Source organism: Periplaneta americana, chromosome 8 (assembly GCF_040183065.1).
Source record: "Periplaneta americana isolate PAMFEO1 chromosome 8, P.americana_PAMFEO1_priV1, whole genome shotgun sequence".
Taxonomy (NCBI): domain Eukaryota; kingdom Metazoa; phylum Arthropoda; class Insecta; order Blattodea; family Blattidae; genus Periplaneta; species Periplaneta americana.
This window is the reverse complement of record NC_091124.1, coordinates 1,581,288-1,603,648: the sequence shown is the minus strand read 5'-3', so window position 1 is coordinate 1,603,648 and position 22,361 is coordinate 1,581,288. Positions and strand designations below refer to the sequence as shown.

Here is a 22,361-nt window from a genome sequence, read left to right as displayed (position 1 = left end):
AGCCTCTGTAGTTTAAAAGGAACGTTAAATAAAGAATTACAATTACAATTATCATCTTACCATCTATGAATATCCTCTGTAGTTTAAAAGGAACGTTAAATAAAGTAATACAATTACAATTATCATCTTACCATCTATGAATATCCTCTGTAGTTTAAAAGGAACGTTAAATAAAGTAATACAATTACAATTATCATCTTATCGTCTGTGAATATCCTCTGTAGTTTAAAAGGAACGTTAAATAAAGAATTACAATTACAATTATCATCTTATCGTCTATGAATAGCCTCTGTAGTTTAAAAGGAACGTTAAATAAAGTAATACAATTACAATTATCATCTTACCATCTATGAATATCCTCTGTAGTTTAAAAGGAACGTTAAATAAAGTAATACAATTACAATTATCATCTTATCGTCTGTGAATATCCTCTGTAGTTTAAAAGGAACGTTAAATAAAGAATTACAATTACAATTATCATCTTACCATCTATGAATATCCTCTGTAGTTTAAAAGGAACGTTAAATAAAGAATTACAATTACAATTATCATCTTACCATCTATGAATATCCTCTGTAGTTTAAAAGGAACGTTAAATAAAGTAATACAATTACAATTATCATCTTACCATCTATGAATATCCTCTGTAGTTTAAAAGGAACGTTAAATAAAGTAATACAATTACAATTATCATCTTATCGTCTGTGAATATCCTCTGTAGTTTAAAAGGAACGTTAAATAAAGAATTACAATTACAATTATCATCTTATCGTCTATGAATAGCCTCTGTAGTTTAAAAGGAACGTTAATTAACAATTTGCAATTACAAAAATAATTGTCATCGTACGGTGTATAAATAAGGCTTGTTGTGTAGAAGGGAATGAAGAATGCTGATTTCTCATTGCCCGTCTGTGGCCATGCAAATCTTGCATCAGATAAGAGAAGCTGTACCCACACTGGAGTTCAGCCCCCGGAGCGGATTTTTCTGTGGTGCTCCGCAGATAATCTTGAAGCAGTTGAACTGCAAGTCAAGTGAGTCCCGATGCTTCATCGTGGCGCCATTTATCTAAATTAAATCTGGAATGAAGAGCAGTAGACGACCGAGTTAATTTCGAAGTAGTAGTTGGAATTAATTGCAAGTATGTCAGCTGATAGGTTCGCAGCACGCATTAGGCCCTCGTCACGCCGGCTGAACGTTCGCGCGTACTGGAATGGAGAGGGACAGAGATGGAGAAGCGAGCCGTGACCTCAAAGTTGGAGAACTTTGCGAAGAGCGCGATGCTCAGAATACGGATTTGTGCACAAGACTGCTGGCACTGCTGAGTGTTAACTGCCGCTACTACCGATGCTGCTGCTACTGCTAATACTACTAGTACTTCTACTAATATTACTACTCTGCTATGTAGGTAGACCTACATCTATTACACTGGTCAACAGTGATTTTGTTAAATGTAAAATTTCTGATGTTTCTCATTGTAATTTGTATGTATGTATTTATTTACACTGCAAGTGGGCAAGCACCCGGTGGCAGTGGTATATACAATATTTACAATACACAATAAAATGATAAGCAATACACAATAAAATTTACAATACATAATACAATTTACAACACATATACAATTTTATACACAATACAATAAGAATACACAATACAATTTAACACAATAATAATAAAACATAAAATAAAACACCTAATTTTACAACACAACCTACACAATTATATATAGGTCCTACATAAGTTTCAATAGTCTTTCACTTTACTCTCATCTCATTCCCTGTAGTGGCACTATGACGCATTTCACTGACACTTTAGCACACATTTCACTGACACTATAGAACACATTTCATTGACGCTATAAATTATCACTGATCGGAACTGTTCACTGCACTGTAAAACCATAACTTCACTGACTCACCTCGCTTCACTGATACAACAGTTCAAATAAGTCAAATAATTACACCCTTATGCATACTTATAAACAGAACTACATTTAAACTAAACATTTCTAGTCTAGGGCCCTCTTACACGCTATTTTTAAATAATTTACAATTCAAACCAAGGAAGTAAACTCGTCAGGCTAGATAAATACATGTCACCTTAAAAAATTAAATGTTGAATGTCACCTTAATTTTAATTTTCACTTTATACACAACTCTTTAAATTATTCTTGAATCTCCTTAAGGAAGGACAGCCCTCAAAGACCGCTGCAGGTAGGTCACTCCAATCATTTATAGTTCTATTTAAAAATGAGAATTTACCTACAGAATGAGAATTTACCTACATCTGCTGATTCCAAAAATGAAGTCAGAATTGCCACCTACCATTTTTTTTTTTTGTAAATTTAGAAAAATTGATTTATTTTCATTGCTATATACAGTCCTTAACAAGCTAATGGAAAATAAATATGTCAAATATTTCATTTTATTGCTTTAACAATTCTTTGATCGGCGGAAAAAGGCACATAAGTGAAAAAATAATAATTTTTCAGGAGAGACTCTTTAATTTACTCTTAACTGAATATAAGTATAATAATGAAATTCATGTATGTTGGTTAAAGTAAGATCCTTTTCAATTTAAAATACAAGAAATTTTATTATTTCAAAAATTAGAAAAAATACTAGACTTATGTGATTAGGTACAACGTATCCCCGTAACATGCCATGAAGGCACTTGGGGGGCATGGAGGTAGAGCCCCATGCTTTCGATGACCTCGGCACTAGAATGAGGTGGTGTGGTCGGCACCACGCTCTGACCGCCTTTTACCCCCGGGAAAGACCCGGTATTCAATTTTTATAGGAGGCTGAGTGAACCTCGGGAGCTTTCTGAAAGTTTGGCAACGAGAAAAAATACTGTTACCACCTGGGATCAAACCCCGGACCTTCCAGTCCGTAGCCAGCTGCTCTACCAACTGAGCTACCCGGCCGCCATTATGTGATTAGGTACAACAGAAAAATCGACTTTTTTTACTTATGTCCCTTTTCCCGCCGACCAAAGAATTGCTCTGTGACTTGTGATCGTTGTTGCCTGTGAAGTGAGAATTCATAAAAATAAATTTTATTCCTCATTAGCCTGTGAGTGTTATGGCTGGTCTACAATAAACCGGGAACAGTAACGACAACGAGGACGGAAATATTGTTAAAATAAATGTATTTAAATGTGAGCATTCACAATTAATGACAAGCTTGCCGGAGCCTTTCCTTTCCCTTTCCCTTTCCCTTTCCTTTTCCCTTCATTCCACTTTCCTTTCCTTTTCCCTTCATTCCACTTTCCTTTCCTTTCCTTTCCTTTCCTTTCATTCCACTTTCCTTTCCTTTCCCTTCGTTCCATTTTCCATTCCAATCCTTTCCTTTCTCTTCGTTCCACTTTCCTTTCCTTTTCCCTTCCTTCCACTTTCCTTTCCTTTCCTTTCCTTTCCTTTCCTTTCCTTTCCTTTCCTTTCCTTTCCTTTCCTTTCCTTTTTTTTCCCTTCATTCCACTTTCCTTTCCTTTCCCTTCGTTCCACTTTCCTTTCCAATCCTTTCCTTTCTCTTCGTTCCACTTTCCTTTCCTTTTCCCTTCATTCCACTTTCCTTTCCTTTCCTTTCCTTTCCTTTCCTTGCCTTTCTTTTCCCTTCATTCCACTTTCGTTTCCTTTCCCTTCGTTCCACTTTCCTTTCCAATCCTTTCCTTTCTCTTCGTTCCACTTTCCTTTCCTTTTCCCTTCATTCCACTTTCCTTTCTTTTCCTTTCCTTTCCTTTCCTTTCCTTTCCTTTCCTTTCCTTCCCTTTCTTTTCCCTTCATTCCACTTTCGTTTCCTTTCCCTTCGTTCCACTTTCCTTTCCAATCCTTTCCTTTCTCTTCGTTCCACTTTCCTTTCCTTTTCCCTTCATTCCACTTTCCTTTCCTTTCTTTTCCTTTCCTTTCCTTTCCTTTCCTTTCCTTTCCTTTCTTTTCCCTTCATTCCACTTTCCTTTCCTTTCCTTTCCTTTCCTTGCCTTTCTTTTCCCTTCATTCCACTTTCCTTTCCTTTCCCTTCCTTCCACTTTCCTTTCCAATTTTTTCCTTTCTATTCGTTCCACTTTCCTTTCCTTTCCCTTCCTTCCACTTTCCTTTCCAATTTTTTCCTTTCTATTCGTTCCACTTTCCTTTCCTTTTCCCTTTATTCCACTTTCCTTTCCTTTCCTTTCCTTTCCTTTCCTTTCCTTTCCTTTCCTTTCCTTTCCTTTCCTTTCCTTTCCTTTCCTTTCCTTTCCTTTCCTTTCCTTTCCTTTCCTTTCCTTTCCGTTCCTTTCCCGTTATTCTACTTTCCTTTCCTTTTCCCTTCCCTTCCTCTTTCCTTTCCCTTTATTCCACTTTCCTTTCCTTTCCTTTAATTTCACTTTCCTTTTCCTTTCCTTTTCCCTTCCCTTCCTCTTTCCTTTCTTTTCCCCTTTCCTTTCCTCTCCACTTTTCCTTCCTTTTCCCTTTGCCTTCCCTTCCCTCCTCTCTTTTCCTTTCCCCTTTTTTAAATAGTCACAAGTTAACAAATTTTGCTATTTTGTTGAGTCAGATACACTTTGCAGGAAATTGAAATGTATAATATTTATCACATTATGTTATTAAATTCTGTAGTGCAATACATTTTAAAACTATGCTACTTTAATCAAGAATTTTCTGCCGTATTTTACAGAAATACAGATTTTTTGAAGTGACTAAATAACCAAGGAACTTAGATTTCAAACTAGTAATGTTTCATTATATTCATGACACCTGAATGCAAGTCACTCTACAATAAGAGCACTCAGGCAGGCTTTCTCGGGTCCCACGTGGACTGGGCTTACAAAACCCGGGCTGAATGGCCAGCCTGAATTTTAACCTGCTCTGCAGCTGCACCGGAACCCAAGCCTGACGCAGGCAGTCACGGGCCTGAGTGTTGCCTAGTAGAACGGAGGATTGACACATTCCTTCAGTGAAGCGCCAACTTTGTGCTATACTTGCTTACTTACTTACTTACTTACTTACTTACTTGCTTACTTACTTAGTTACTTACTTACTTACTTACTTACTTACTTACTTACTTACTTACTTACTTACTTACTTACTTACTTACTTACTTACTTACTGGCTTTTAAGGAACCCGGAGGTTCATTGCCGCCCTCTCATAAGCCCGCCATCGGTCCCTATCCTGAGCAAGATTAATCCAGTCTCTATCATCATATCCCACCTCCTTCAAATCCATTTTAATATTATCTTCCCATCTACGTCTCGGCCTCCCCAAAGGTCTATTTCCCTCCGGCCTTCCAGCTAATACTCTATATGCATTTCTGGATTCGCCCATACGTACTACATGCCCTTCCCATCTCAAACGTCTGGATTTTATGTTCCTAATTATGTCAGGTGAAAGATACAATGCGTGCAGTTCTGTGTTGTGTAACTTTCTCCATTCTCCTGTAACTTCATCCCTCTTAGCACAAAATATTTTCCTAAGCAACTTATTCTCAAACACCCTTAACCTATGTTCCTCTCTCAGAGTGAGAGTCCAAGTTTCACAACCATAAAGAACAACCGGTAATATAACTGTTTTATAAATTCTAACTTTCAGATTTTTTGTCAGCAGACTGGATGATAAGAGCTTCTCAACCGAATAATAACAGGCATTTCCCATATTTATTCTGTGTTTAATTTCCTCCCGAGTGTCATTTATATTTGTTACTGTTGCTCCAAGATATTTGAACTTCTCCACTTCTTCAAAAGATAAATTTCCAATTTTTATATTTCCATTTCGTACAATATTCTGGTCACGAGACATAATCATATACTTTATCTTTTCGGGATTTACTTCCAAACCTATCTCTTTACTTGCTTCCAGTAAAATTCCCGTGTTTTCCTTAATCGTTTGTGGATTTCCTCCTAATATATTCACGTCATCCGCATAGACAAGCAGCTGATGTAACCCGTTCAATTCCAAACCCTCTCTGTTATCCTGTACTTTCCTAATGGCATACTCTAGAGCGAAGCTAAAGCAGAGGTGGCAGTGCTTGCTGTAAGGCGTGTTGCCTGTTGCAGAGCTGCTCCACCGCGTGGTGATGCTGAGCGGCTCGGGCCTGAGTCCCTGGGCCCTGCAGCGGGAGCCGCTCGCCGTGAAGCGCAGGGTCGCGGAGCAGACGGGCTGCCACGGCGACCTCGTGGAGGACGACCTCGCGCCCTGCCTGCGCGCCAAGCCGCTGTCCGACCTGCTGGCGGTGAGGGTGGACCCCCCTCGCTTCCTCCCCGGCTTCGCCCCCTTCGTGGACGGCACGGTGCTAACTAGTGAGAGTGCGGGGAGGGGGTTCTCGGACGCCAGCCTGCTGCTGGGGGTGGGTGCGGGGGCGGGGGTGGGCTTCGAGATGGCGGACTTCCCCGACAGGGACCTGCTGTTCGGCCTCACGACCACGGAGTCGTACCTGGACCTGAGTGCGCAGGACCTGGAGTTCGGCTTCAACGAGAGCCGGCGTGATCGCATCCTCCGGACTTACGTGCGCAACGCCTACGTGTACCACCTGAACGAGATCTTCTCCACGCTGAAGAACGAGTACACGGACTGGGAGCGCCCCCTGCAGAACCCGCTCAACGTGCGCGACGCCACGCTGGAGGTGCTGAGCGACGGCCACACGGTGGCGCCCCTCGTCAAGGTGGCCTACCTGCACACCCTGCGGGGCGGCCGCACCTACTTCCTGCACTTCCAGCACCAGTCCAGCGAACGGGACTTCCCACAGGTGGCTGCCGTCCTTAGTGCACTGCCTTTAATTTTTGATACGATGTTTTATACAGGGACATCATTTTATTTTTACTTCAATTTTTATTCTACCTGAGTTTTGGAATGTACTTCACTCCCACCCCTTCTACTAGTAAACTTCCAACCGTTCACGACACAGAGCCGAGGGCGCGTAAGCAGTACTGAGTTACTGAGTATAGTACGTTTCAAAAATATGTTCGCGTTTTCCAGTGACGAAAGAGCTTTCAATATTGAATCATATTTTCGTACGGGTACTGTCGTCCGTTTCCCTATGTCGCATCCCGGTTTCCCCCACCTGCTTCTGTTCGCCTCTCTGTAAATTCTAGTAGCTGGGCTATCTTAGCTCTTTTCTGAAAACATTAATTTCTGTTAGGAACTGGACGTCTACGTAATATTATTCAAGTGTTTAAAATAACTTAAATAAAAGGGCCTCCTTAAGTAATTAACTGTCACGTGATTTCCCCCCCCTTTCTACAACCCTGCGACAAAACCACTTGAAGGGACAGTAGATAGCATTTCTGAGTCATTTTATCTTTTCGGATCGGGCAGAAGTGAAGATTGAATTTACAGTACGTAAGGTACTCTTTTATAGAGTTCAACATGAGTTATTCGTACGAAGGACGAAACTGGTAATTGGAATTAGGTACAATAGTCTATAGTGCGATAATATGCACAAAAGAACTGAAGCCTGTATCGAAATGAACGGCCACCATTTTCAAAAATGTGTTTAAATATCCATATTATAATTATTTTTCAATTTAACTTCATTCTCTATATTGTACGCTAATGTGCTGTAACAGTACAATATACACTGCATAATTAATACGTCCGAATGGATAGTTAATTCGTGTGTAAAACACTAAGTGTTAATACAGTACTGTATTTTGATTAAACAAAAACCTAATGAAAATTATCAAACTCAAAATTGCGATATTTCCTAGTTTACATAAATGGATGAACTACTTTTCTTCCCTCCTATACTTAGTAAAGTGATTTGTATTTTACGCCAGTATCATCGAACTCCGTCGTGGAAAGGGTAGCAAACGGTGTTTCCTGTTTCAATCGTTAATAGAAAGGTATAGCCAGGTTAATATTAAAAATGTTAGTAAAAATAAAATGATGTCCCTGTACCTGACAGGAAAACACTTTTGTGGAAGCCGAGATAATATAAAAATGTAGCTGTTTCAGGGATTTGATGTAGGGCAACGTTTCTCAAACTGCGGTCCTCGAGTTCTGTCCTTGTGGTCCTTCAAAAGAAATAGAAGAAAAAATAAAATTCCAACGAATTGCGTATCACATTATAGCTGAAAATCTCAGACTTTGGGAATGACACATGGCAATCGTCTTTCATTTCTTCTCCCAGTACTGACATTTTATGAAATTTCTTACCCTACTCGTCTACCCACTTGCCACTCTACTCTAACAACAAAAGAGAGATTCAGAGCACTATAAACGTGGCGTTTCTCGCCATCTTTTCCCTACATATCTGGCGCCGAGCGTGTAACCCAGCCAGGAGACATCCAAATTCATAACAGAGGACCAAAGTACCGAACCTTTTCATGTATTGATGACTTAGTTAATAGTTTTGCCGAACCTAGTCTGCACATTGAAATGGGCACGTACTGTACGTCGTACACCAATAATATAACGTGTCAAATTGCATCTTTACTTGTTGAAAATCGGGTTCCAGATGACGATAAAAGAAATTTTAGACTCCGCCTATTTTAAAATCCGACAGGTTTACTTTTTACACTTGCGTGTTTCGTATCTAAGCATCGTTTCAATTTCGAGGGTTTCATACACTCGCTTGAAAGCACTTCGTAACAAACAACGCTCCGAGGTTTTGGTTCGCATTCACTGCCAACACCAAGTAAATCCAAGTTCCAAATAACTCTTGTCATATTTACGAAAGTATTTTTTCTTTGAATAACTACCTCTAGGACTAGATATTTCTTTAATGACACTATAATTAATATATTTCTTCACACACAGCTTCTGAACTATTAGCACTGCCTAAATGAAGCGTATCTTCATGTTCCTTTCTTTTCAAAGATCCGGATCAAAGCCAGTTTTCCATTATTTATAACGGACACTATTTAAGAGAGACATGGACAACTACAAGCGTGTACCACATAAGAAGGATTTCAAACAACTAAACTGCTAACAGGCAAGCGATGAATCAACTATGCACAGAATTTGTTATAAGCTACTTGTAATTGGTTACAAAAAAATATAATTACAAAAGTATTATAATTAATTAATTGTATTTTATAATATAAGTATACTGGTATTAAAATATGCCACAAAAATGATCAATTTGCTTTCGAAGGGAACAAGAGTAAGGTGGTCCGCGGAACTGTTCTGACTTAAAAAAGTGGTCCCCACTTCAAAAAAGTTTGAGAAAAGTTGATGTAGGGGATAATTTTGCTCAGGATAGGGGCCGATGGCGGGCTTATGTGAGGGCGACAATTGCACAATTGAGAAAAACTTCTGCGGTCCTCTGGAAAAATTGTTGAAATGAAATTTTGTCACAAACATTTTCATCTCCATTTTCATCCAAGTATTTCTTGTGCGCGAATTTCTGGACACTCTGTATAAAGGCACCAAATCCAGGACCGGATTTTGGTATAATGCCGCTCCTAGGCAGTGCCCCCCAACTCCCACACACAACTTATAAGCAATAACATTTCAAATATGTATGGATATATTATCGTCAGAATTACTTATGAATAATCAACCATTTAAATCATTAGATTATGACATAAAATGGTACGTAATGATCGACGGACGTTTTTCGCCACGAATATGACATCCTCAGTCTCATAGCAGCAATGACACATAATGAACACTTATGATTTCTGGTTTAAATACAATAATTAAAAAATATGTTTGGAAACGGTTAAAATGATAGGCAGTCTGAACATATGTAATTATGAAAATACGTATAACATGAAATCTAAAACCATACAAAGTATTAAAATAACAAACATGACCACCTGCAATTCAAGACTGTCAAACTATTTTATCTCATTTTACATTTAACCACTAGCACATTGTTCGTTATCCGGCACTGACCAAATCTCAAACGAGATACGTAGATCAACAGGTTAAGGGGTTAGGTACAGCTTACAGCAATAAAATTGTGAAAATATTCAACATTTTTCCTCCATTACTGTACATTCTACAATAATGAAAATTGCTATGTGTAAGATAATGTCCTTCTGCTATATGAAAGAGATATTTTTATGATTTAAAAAAATTAATTACTTTTTTTTTTTAATCCAGTTCACTGTGCAGTGATGAAGCGTTTCCCACATAACTCAAAAACTATCCAACATTCTGTGATGAAATTTTTGTGTGTATTTATGCGTGTCATATCTACAATATGATGCAAGATCACTTCTCTGCCTTTCATAGATTGTCTGATAAAATAAATTCATTAACAAAAATGGTCAAATATCAGTATTTTATTGTAACACAAAATAAAAAAAATATTATTTATTACGGAATGTACTTGAAAGAGCATGATACTGTAACCATGAGTTTCAGCAATAAAATAAAAGAGAGAGAACATGAACAAGTTAACAAGTTTATGAGTTATGAGGGATACGCTTCATCACTGCACAGTGAACTGCCAACATTCTGAATTTTGAAAAATATATATAAATAAATTGTTTTAAATCGTAAACATATTTTCTTCATATAGGAAAAGGACAGTGTTTTACACATACCAATTTTCATTATTGTACAAGATACAGTAATGGAGGAAAAAAGTGTTGAATATTTCCAAAAAATTTACTGCTGTAAGCTGTACCTAACCCCTTAAAAGAAACCTCTCAGGTGGTTATGTTAGGGACCGGATTTTTATGTAATATCAATGTATGAAATATGTACATATTTATATAAGACAAATAACCTGAATATGTATCAAAATATGTAAAATCATGAAAATATTTAATATCAATATCTGGCAGGTATAGGATAGGTAAGACTTTTCATTTGTGAATTCATAGAGCACCCAATTTTTTACCGCACACTTGACACATTACTATTTTTCCATCTGTAGTGAAAGCTTCGCCCATCGCAATCCATGATTTTATTTTTGTCGTTAGGGTTGAAGATACAGGGGCCATTTTAGTTAGTTAAAAGCAGTAGATAAATTCACTTGTACTTTATACTGTAAGTTCTAAAACTAGAGAACTGAGTGAAATGAATGACACAACAGAACTGCAAGCACTGTTTCTCTTTACTGGATTAGGAGAAAATAAGAGGAGATGTGGGACACATGCATTTTAGCTGCTCCCTGTAAGAAACAAAGTACCTACTAAAACCTCAAACTATAGGCATTTACAAACTGTTGTTTGAAAAGTAACATTCCTGTCTCATTCAGAAGGGCAGGATTATTCCAGCCAAGAACCATACTTTCTAATTGCTCGGAAAATCCCAATTCGGTATAGGTTTACTAAATTTAAAGTAAAGAGGTTAAACAATAATCTGAAAAGCTATTTATTATAATCTTTCAAGATCTTTCCAGTTTGTTCCTTTACTCCAGCTTCTTTTCAAAAGTCGGCTACTTTATTGCGGCTCATGCCAGACTTGACACGGGTTTTCCCTGGAAGGATTAGGAAGAGGGTGGGTAAGGTTGCAAATTGCATGGGAACGGCTTGTTAACACGTGTGCAGAACAATTATAGTTCGAGACAAATCATGTCGTCCTCTTCCCACTCCACCGCATGAAGGCAACACTGCTTTCTGAATGATTTTTACAATACAAGGTTGTTGTATGAGAAAGGTTGCCTTTTGTTCACTCATACTTACAGTGGGCGGTATGGGGTGAGTGCCTCTATTACTTCCTGGAACTAAGGACGTTATGTTTCGTCCCCAAATTTATATTTTCTTGGGTGGGTAAAAAGGTTTTTTAAATCTGTGTGTTTCAAATTGTAAACTGCCCCAGCAGAAGTTTCCCCCCCCCCCTTTTAGAGAAGTAAAAATGAATAAAACCCCTAAATATGTAGATTTATGTAATACCAAGCCATAATATGTAATGTGAGGTAAATATGTAAAAATATGTAGTATCAAATTTTAATATAATAATGATAATTACAAGATTCGCAAAGATTTGTTATTTGTATACGGTTAGGTTGAAAGGAATATAATATGAAATTACATAAAAATCCGGTCCCTAGTTATGAATTTTCTATTAAAACTGTAACCAATTGCTGTAAAAGTCTAAGGAGAGCATAACAGCCAAGGAACAACAGAAATAGTCAATTTTAATATAAAGCGATAATCTGATTTCTAAGATGAATAAATAAATATCCCTGAGCCTCGTAAAAAGTTAACTTCCTCGTTGTAGCGTACGGTACAGATGTACTTTTACATTCTGGAGGAAAGTGGTCTTGTGAGTGATGGCTCGGGTTGTTTGTGGAAGCCGCCGTAGCAGAGCTGACTTCCTGGAAAATCAATGTCTGCTAGGCCCTCATCTCCCAGTTCTCCGCTGAAGCTCCTAATGATCAGTTTTAATTGCCGGAGTACATCTTAGACAGCCTGCACTTCGCAGCGCATCTTATCGGCTGCAGCGTGTCAACCTTCTTACTAAAACCGCACACGTCCCTTGTACCAAGAGACAGCTGTCATGTGAAGACATGGGCGGCAGCTTTCGTCTAAAATGTACACGACGATGGTTCATTATTTAAAACAACACACAAGTTTTTTGTCACTAAAAAATTGAAATAAATATATATATATATATATATATATATATATATATGTTATATGGGCTATTCCATCTCAAATCGACCGAAATATAGAGAAAATTGACCTTGCAATTTTTAGATACAATGAAACTTTTTCTGTCCGTTGACAACTGTGATACAATGCTTTGTGCAAAGTTTGAGGCATCAGAACTTCATAGTGTTTAAATTAAAAATATTTAAATTTATCGTATTTTCATAAAATTAGCAACTTTAAACTGTTGTGGCTCCGAAACCCTTTCACCCAATGATCAAAATCATGGTTTATTTCGATTCTGAGAAGTTAAAGTTTATATTCACATGTAACCAGTTTTTCTTACTTTTTATGGAAATGGAGAAATTTACATTTTTCTTCATTAAGACGCCTTTGACCACGAAAAAATATTTTTAAAATATATAGTTAGATTCCTCATTGAAAGTAGGCTACAAATAAACACATATTTTTTACTGGTGGTACGTTGATAAGAAAGTATTGAAAATATCAAATAAAGAAAATAAATAGTACGCGCGTGAACTAACCAGCTGACTGTGAGGCGGGAGCTAGCCGAGACAAGCAAGGCCAGGAGACAAACATGTGATGTGTCGTCTAGCAGTCATGGCTATGCTAGCTTTATCACAGGTTTTCATAAACACAGGAGTAAAATGACGTCCAAAGCTCGCTTATCTTCAGCTCTCGGGCAGTGCGTGCGGTACTGCGCCGTTCAAGTCTAGGCGTGTGAAAATAATCTATTTAATACCCTCGAAACTTATTTCCGAGCCACTAAGCAAACAATGCCGAATCCCTCTTAATAATGCAAGGTTTTTTCTCAATATTTTTTTACATTTTTACAAATGGCCAAAAAGCCTAAAAGCAAGTAAAATCAGATTATCTGTGTCTTTGTGTACAATAAAAATAAGGATTACTTCTTAACATAACCTACCAAATGTCAGCTTCAAAATAAGCTCTCGTTCAATGTTCTGCAGTAAATGGTTCCAGAGTTCTGAGCGCTGAAAGAGGCTTGTTTTTATAAAATACGCTAAATTTGTCGCTCAATAGTACGAAAGCCGTTTGACTTTCGATAGTATATTTTTGAAAATGCACTCTCCTCAGCACCTTGTATAAATAGGGAAAAGATTAGAGTATAAAAAACGCGAGGTTTTTTACTGATCGATTTGATATGGAATAGCCCATAATTTAAAGTAACTTTTTGTTTAAAATATATTTTTATTACTTAAAAATAAAATATACGTATTTACTGCGGAAGTTAACATATCGCAATTAACTTAATGGACGTTTATTATTATTTAATTAGTAAAATTAAATGCAAACACTTATCTTGAGTAAGTGCACTATTTGTCATCCTCTGGGAAATAAAGGGAAGTTGGAAATGGCGTAGTAAAAAATTGGAATGTCTGCCATGTTGTGACGTTTCATTCAATTAAATATCTTTAATATTTATAGACCGTGTTCGTTTTCTTTTTTTAAACAATTCAATGGATCTCTATTTCTCCGGCAAGCTCAGTTTCTTATTCATACGAGAGCTTTTTATTGCTACCTTGTGAACCAGATTGTATCATCCTCGCTTTCAGATACGTTGCTGGTAATAAATCCAGTGCTAATAATATACAGGGACATCATTTTATTTTTACTAACATTTTTAATATTAACTTGCCTATACCTCTGGATCAAAACCGTTTGCTACCCCCTTCCATGACTGGAGTTCCATGATACTGGCGTAATATACAAACAAATCACTTTACTAGGTATAGGAGGGAAGAAAAGTAGTTCATCCATTTACGTAAACTAGGAAATATCGCGATTTTGAGTTTGATCATTTTCATTAAGATTTTGTTTAATCAAAATACAGTACAATATTAACAATAAGTGTTTTTACTCACGAACTGAGCTATCCATACGGACGTATTCATTATGCAGTGTATATTATACTGTCTACAGCACATTAGCGTACAATATAGAAAGAAGTTAGATTGAAAAATAATCATAATATGGATATTTAAACACATTTTTGAAAATGGTGGCCGTTCATTTCGATACAGGCTTCAGTTCTGATGTGCATATTATTGCACTATAGACTACTGTACCTAATTACAATTACCAGTTTCGTCCTGCGTACTACTAACTCATGTTGAAATAATTCTGTACCTACTTTATAAAAGAGTACCTTACGTACTGTAAATTCAATCTTCACTTCTGCCCGATCCGAAAAGATAAAATTACTCAGACATGCTATCTACTGTCCGTCCAAGGGGTTTTGTCGTAGGGTCGTAGAAAGGGGGAAATCACGTGACAGTTAATTACATAACGAGGCCCTTTTCATTTAAATTATTTTAAATAGTTGTATAATATTACGTAGACGTCCAATTCCTAACAGAAATTAATGTTCTTAGAAAAGAGCTAAGACAGCCCAGCCACTAGCTAGCGAATAAAATCTGGTGGGGGGAACTGGGATACGACGAAGACCAATGGACGACAGTACCTGTCCGAAAATGATTCAGTATTGAAAGCTCTTTCGTTACTGGAAAACGCGAACATATTTTTCGAACGTACTGTTTACTGTGACCGTAAGGCTACTATGACTGTATATGCGGTCTTGGATCTGTGTGGAGGACGGTTGAACTTCACTAGTAGAAGGGGTGGGAGCGAAATACATTCTAAAACTCAGGTACAATAAAAATTGAAGTAAAAATAAAATGTCCCTGTACAAGTAAAGTGACATCAAAAACTTTTTCCTTACATTTTTAACTATCTCCTGATTGTACCTATGCAGTGTAAAATATTACCATGGCAACTAAAACTTACGATTAAGCAAAGCCTGCATGGTATAGTAAAGAAACAAGGTACAATAAAAATGTAAGGAAAAACTTTTTGACGTCACTGTATAATATACAGTTAGAGCGTCACTGTATTATCCGTTCAAATCTATTTTTGCATAAACACTTCCTTTAATTTTCTTTGAATCCTCACCTTCTGTGTATTGTCATTTCCATAGAGTTACTCTCAGCGTATTCCATTCCTAAGAACGTATCAACGTGGAACATTTTTCTGTGTACCAGTCGTGAAAAATTGTAACAAAAGTTTGCAGCATTGCCTCTTAAGGAAGTTTCTTCGATACCACCCACAATGCATTCGTTAGTTAAAGAGCTTCATTTATTCATTCATGGTCCAGGCTATTTCTGCTACAACATTGATCAAATGGAATGCGCAACCTAATATTATGTTTATGCTCGACCATGCCGAAATGTAGTAATTATACACCTGGTAGCATTGCTTTAATGCACCTCATTAAAGTGCACCTATTCATTAAAGTTCAGGTGTTCCACCAATCAGAAAATACCATTGTAGCAATATGAAAGCGATTATTCTCGGATATGCAATCGAAAGACAACTGGCGCGAGATTAGACAATATTAAACCCAGTTGAAAAAAACAACACACAAATTAACATCAATTCACCGTCATCTTCCAGCCTTTCACAAAGCACATTCCCGCAAATTCAATTCACCAATTGCCGGAAAAAATCAATATGGTCAAGCATAAAAAGTCGTATGAAACTTGACTGTAATGGTAATTAAGACGCTCGTATGAAAATTATGAAACTCGCTTGCGCTCGTTTCATAAACATAGTCGCGTCTTAATTACTACCATTATAGGCTCGTAGCATAATGTACTATAGTGCAATGATACTGATACAATGTGAATGTATCACTGTTTTCAGATTGTTATTAACTATATCCGCATCTAATAGTTGTTTTGTACTTCTGTGGTTCTTAAAACACCAGTTGTGCAGAATCGAAAAGAAGGAGTCGTGTTCAATAGGGTAGTATGAAGAGTATAGGATCTTGTCTGCATCATCATAGTCGCCATATGATAAAAAGAATATTGAGGCAAATTTTACCAATAAGAACAAATTAAAGGAAAGAAAATTTTGGTTGTCTTTTTATAACTAACAATGCTATGTTTTCACTATACTCTAATATTAAAATGAAGAAAAAACATTTTTTAAAAAGTGAAATGGCGAGTGCCTCGAATCAATCAATTTGGCGCCTGTGATATGATTGTGACAAATATGTGTTACAAATATTTAATGCTATACTTTAACATAATGTTTGTAATAGATTATTTTGATAACAAATTATGTAGAAATTATAGGAGGTAGAATGACCGTCTTCACCAGTATTTAGGGGAGTAGTGGGTACAGTGAGACACAAAATATTAAGACATATGTATTCAAGTGAAATTTCAAGTATTTTAAAAATCAAGTGGCAACAGAAATATATATTAAAACATGGAGTACAATAATACGTAAACAGAAATGGTAATAGATAAAGGATATAATATACAATTCGTGTTTGTCAAAAAAAATGCAAATGTCTCACTGTTCCCATTCAGGAGGGTACAGTGAGACACCACAGTGTCTATTAACGGACATTGAAATGATTTAAATTTATTTCAAAAGAAAAGAAAGCTTGCTGTCTCCTTATCTTGTCATGTTCTGTAGACTTATTTAGAATCATTTTGATGTCTGACTTCGAAACCATTGAAACATCTGGAACATTTGGAAAAGTGAATTTTCCATGACTTTTCAAACTCTTGCTAAAAATAAAATGAATTTTTGGTGACAACAAAGCTTATAAGTAATTATAAGAATTTAATGTAATTCATTATTATTTTTTAATATTCTTTTTAATTTTGTGAATAATTTTTTATTTAAGAAACCATTAAAATGTAATGTATCCATTATTTTAAGCTACAGTTCCTAAATTGGTAACTAATATGTTCATTTTTAATGTTACTACCGGTAAATGTAATATAATTACAGTTTGTGTCTGCAAATCATTGGTACATGGGAACAGTGAGACGTCTCAGTGTACCCTTCAACGGCATGTCTCACTGTTCCCTTTACGCATAGTTGGTTTAAAATTGGCACCATCACTTCAAAATCAAAACAAGAAAGACGAAACTTTGCAAAACATAATGTCAAATAGCATAGTATTAGGTAACAAAACATTCATATTTCTATTTAATTTGTATATCCAGTATAACCTTCATTAAACACAAGCCAAAATTTTAGTTATAGAGTGAAAAATTACGAATTATTTTTTCATCACTCACCTTTATAACTAGAATCAAATCGAGTATGAAAATACTGTTACTTTACTCATGCAACATACAACTCCACTGTTACCAACATCTCAACATCAAAATTTACCATCTAATAAAAAATGTCTCACTGTTCCCCCTGTCTCACTGTACCCACTTCTCCCCTATGTATTTTCTGTGGGATTGTGGCCAGCCAGGTAGGATGAACGAACAGGGTCGTAGATCTAATGGAGCTCAAAATATGCGTAACAGGAATCTGGTTTTATCCGGTATTGTTGAGGAAATTCATGAAATATTCATTCTAGCAATTCACAAAATTAGTTTAATTTATGCCGTCTTTCGGTTGTCTCTTTTTGTAATAAACTGTAAAAGGATGGGTTAAAAGTCGCTTTCCCCAAATACTTCCTTACATGTAATGTTCCTATATATTAATAAACTGTAAATTCCTTACATGTAGTTGCATTCAATTGACATCTGACCACACATTGCTATACAGGTTTTGTTCTAGATAAACAATTCACATCGTTTAGACATTTATTTACAGATGGTAGAACATAACTCACGATTTTCACGCGTGACTGTTCGATTATCTGTCGCAACTGATGCGGATCGTGCGGTTTCTGAGCAAAAACATCATTTTTCAGGATACCCCACAGTAAAAAATCACTTGACGTCAGGTCCCATTATCTGGGTGGCCAGTCTGTTATGCCACGACGACCAATCCATTCATGGAATGCGATTCATTGCAAGAAACTGGCAGTTATTGCACAGAGACGCAACCAAACACAACAAAACAAAACAACAATAATAAGACATAACATCGGAAAAACAGTTGACGCACGAACATACTGGGTGTTCATTTCAAAGTGTGTCATGACGTCACTGTTGTTGGGTCACAGATTTGAAGCGAGTTTCAGCTTATATGTTAGAGAAGTTGCCTATTATTTAAGGCGTTCTTCAATCTGAACTTGAGAACGTGTACGATATAACTTGAACGTCGTAGCAACAGATGGCGGTCTGTACGGTCTGTGTGCTACCATAACCTCTTTCAAACTGTGTTTTGCGCGGGCAAGTCGTACGCAGGGTATTTGTTATCATCGGTTGCGTACGGTAACATTCCACAACACAAATCAAATGCTCCGTGTCCATGTTGACCGTCGAAGTTAATGTCAACAAATACGTAAGTAATCGTCTTAACCCTCTCCCCATATCCCGACAGTACGTATTTCCAAACAGTTCACATTCCTGCCACTACCGGCGTTACCGTACGTATCGGTACGTACTCTTCAGAATGAACGCCGTACTTGGTAGGCAACTTCTCTACCTCTTAGGTTATACACCTCTGCGGAAGTGTAGGAAGATTGAATTCTCTAGGCTCATCGGCTAGCCACATGACGGCATACAGCGAGCAATGACACACTTTGAACTGAACACCCTATAGTTGTCAACCCACTACTTATTACATCAGATATTTGTTTATTCAAATTATGACATCTGAATATGTGTACAAGCATGAACCTTAAGAACGAATATTGGGGAAAGTGACTTTTGACCCACCTTGTATAATAGAAATAAGCATTGCTAGCCGAGTTAATAATTTTGTATATAATTGTTGGTGTATCTTATTTTTAATTAATTTCGAACTGCTTTAATTCATTTCATCTTAAAAATCAGTTGGAGACTTGTACGTTATGTTAAAAATAGAGTTTCTCGATAATAATGCAATATAATAGTCGAGACACAGGATCCAAACATGGCCTACCTTGTTGCATAATCCAGTCAAACATTTACAACGTCTTTGCTTCTAGTCACTACGGGCCATATTCATAGACATTCTTAGCGCGGGCTTCCGGTGGATGATCAGCGAACTAACGTTTTTCGTATTCATAAACCAGTGTTAGCGATAGGATATGATTTGAATTCTGCACAAGTAACCAGTGGATAGCCGGGGCTAGTTTAGCACGCTCGTAGCGTGGGCTAGCGTAATGTCTATGAATAGCACCCTGCAAGTTAAGAGGTCTGACTTATTACTCAGTGGTAAACTAGCAATAATAATTTTATGTATGAAATATAATTTAATATATTATAAAATTGCGTACAAAATTTGTTTAATATCCATACATTAAAGGCCTATGGTTTTTGCTTCTCATAGAAGATTTTGTTTTTCCATTTTAATTGGTATCAAATCATTGTAGGTCTTTTTATTTTTTTATGTCAATATCTCAACACCCTGTATAAAGCGCCTCTAGAGTCTAGAAATTGCAGATAATGACGGATTTATTACGTCATCGACCCAATTTATAATTTCTATTTGAATACATAATATGTAGGCCTATACCTAGATTTATTAATTATATATTATATATCTTGATTACACAACTTTTAACACTGTATCACTTCGGAATATGTATGATAAGACTTTCTTGTGTTAAATTCTAACGTACCTTGTTTACATGTTTCGACGTTTTATGGGTCATCCTCAGAACTGGTCGTTGTTGGTCTTGGCCCCTCTTGTTTCCTGTGAGGGTGTGTTCGTGTGGTATAATGTATAGTCAAAGAGTGTGTGTGTTCTGAAATTGAGTTGTGTGTTGAGAATTTCGTTGGGGTGAGAACAATATGAAATATACAGACACACGAAAACACACCCCAACGAAATTCTCAACACACAACTCAATTTCAGAACACACATAATCTTTGACTCTACATTATACCACACGAACACACCCTCACAAGAAACAAAACAAGAGGCGCCAAGACCAACAACGACTAGTCGTGAGGATGACCCATAAAACGTCGAAACATGTAAACAAGGTACGTTAGAATTTAACACAAGAAAGTCTTATCATACATATTCCGAAATTATATATAATCGGAAATCATGGTTGGATCCTACCAATCAGAAAGAGTATGCTCATTGTCTCAACTCTTAAATTCAATTATTATCGAGAGACAATGTAGGTTTGTTCCAACAAACAATTCAGAACGCATTCCGAATTAATACCGAACTTCTTTCGACGCATGCGCCAGATGTATAAGTTGTCAGAACTAGTTCAGGATTTTACGTTGTTGAAGCGCTTCTTCAACTGTTCTTCCACGGCCTTCGGAGTTTCTTCTCATATTAAAATTATATTCATCTTATGAACTTAATTCTTCGTCAAATATATCGCTATCACCTTCCAAATCACTCATGATCGACTATTTTTTTATTTTAACTGCCTAGTCTCGAAGCATTTTAACCATAACTTCAGATTAAACCATCTGCGCATGCGTCAGCAGTTCAAAATTCCCAATTCCTGCTTTTAATCGAGAACCAGTAAATTTCACTCGTTCCGAACGAATTGATTCCGAACCGTGCTGGAACAAACCTAATAAATAAAAGCATATAACAATGTGCAACCCGTCTTCAACTGTTTGAGTTTCAGTTTAAACACAGTCTAGTATATACAGTCACGAAACTTGAGTTGTTGAGGGTGCTAGGAACAATAGACTGTGCCGGTACTATTTCGCATTGTCTGTAATGAGGCGATAGTAGAGATCCTAGTGGTTAGCAACTATCTATGGATGCATATTTACTGCATATTGAGCTTCGTGACTGTATATACTAGACTGTGGTGTAATTTAATTCACTTAAAATGGAGTTCGTAAATAAATAACTACGTTCAACAAAGCATTGTTAGAGAATAAAATATTAAAAGGGTTATTATTTGTTAATTGTACAGATGTTGTACTTGTACAATATTTGAATGACATACATACATTGGAACATGTGTAAAAATAAGTAAATTGTAATCAGTGTAGTTCTCCGTTTTCACCGACGAACATATTCTAAGGACTAGTTTTGTTACAGTTTTTTTTTTCCCCCCTTAGGCTACCAATTTACATTCACTGTATGTTGGTAACACTGATTTAGTGCTGGCACTTTACGTGAAATCATTTTCCCCAGCTGCAATACAGAGAAAAGGATTTTCCTTCCCAGAGGGGCAGTGATTCAAGACAAAAAGAGATTTCCACAACAAACAGAAGGGCGGTTGACCTCCCCAAACCGCCCCGAAGTGAATTATGTAGGGAGGAATATTCTTTGTCTCCCCTTCTCTCTTACCACATTCAACAAATTCTGGGATGTTTGGGCAGCAACCACCAGAGGGCTCTAGCGTTGTGTCTATAACTCACAACAGTTGGATGTACTGACGCTTTCGCGGTTAAGTGGTTGTACGGTTTGTACAAACTGAATGTGGTAGCACTGCAGGAATCTGTGATTGTTGCAAAGGAAAGGAAATGGAAGCTGAATTCATTTGTTGTAATGTTTTATTTTAATGTGTGAGAATGTAAGTCATGTCTTCATTGTATTTTAAGCATTTGGAATGAATGAAAACAGGTACAGTACTTAGAATACTATTTGGTAAATATTGATGTAGGATAATCATCATTTTGATGCTTTAATATGGTAGTTTCCTAGTACCCGGTACTCGTTACATAGATCGTTTTTATGTTTACACAGTGGCTCCTTTGTGAATAGTAATATGCGTTACAAGAGCGGTATGTTGAAGTTTTCATGTTCGAGATAAAGTTTGAAAAAGCGAAACGTAGTTGAGAGTTTTTAATTTCCGAGAATTGAAAGAAAACATACTGCTCGTGTATCGTACATTATTTTCTGCGAAGATCGTTTATTACATACCTGAAAGAGGAATTTCTAATTAGTTGTAATGAAATCTCCATCTTGGTTTCTGTTCAATGACGGCAAATTTGTAAACAAAAATATCTATCTTCAACA

At 36.7% G+C, this 22,361-nt stretch overlaps 1 protein-coding gene across 1 annotated transcript in view; it reads left to right on the top strand.

Annotated features, from left to right (window-relative positions):
* LOC138704372 (neuroligin-4, Y-linked-like) overlaps positions 1-22,361 on the top strand; it is a 1,066,533-nt gene that overhangs the window by 1,014,875 nt on the left and 29,297 nt on the right. The window contains exon 6 of the mRNA XM_069832203.1: positions 6,030-6,718. Within this exon, the coding sequence (XP_069688304.1) occupies positions 6,030-6,718 (689 nt within the window). The remainder of the gene's footprint in view (positions 1-6,029; positions 6,719-22,361) is intronic.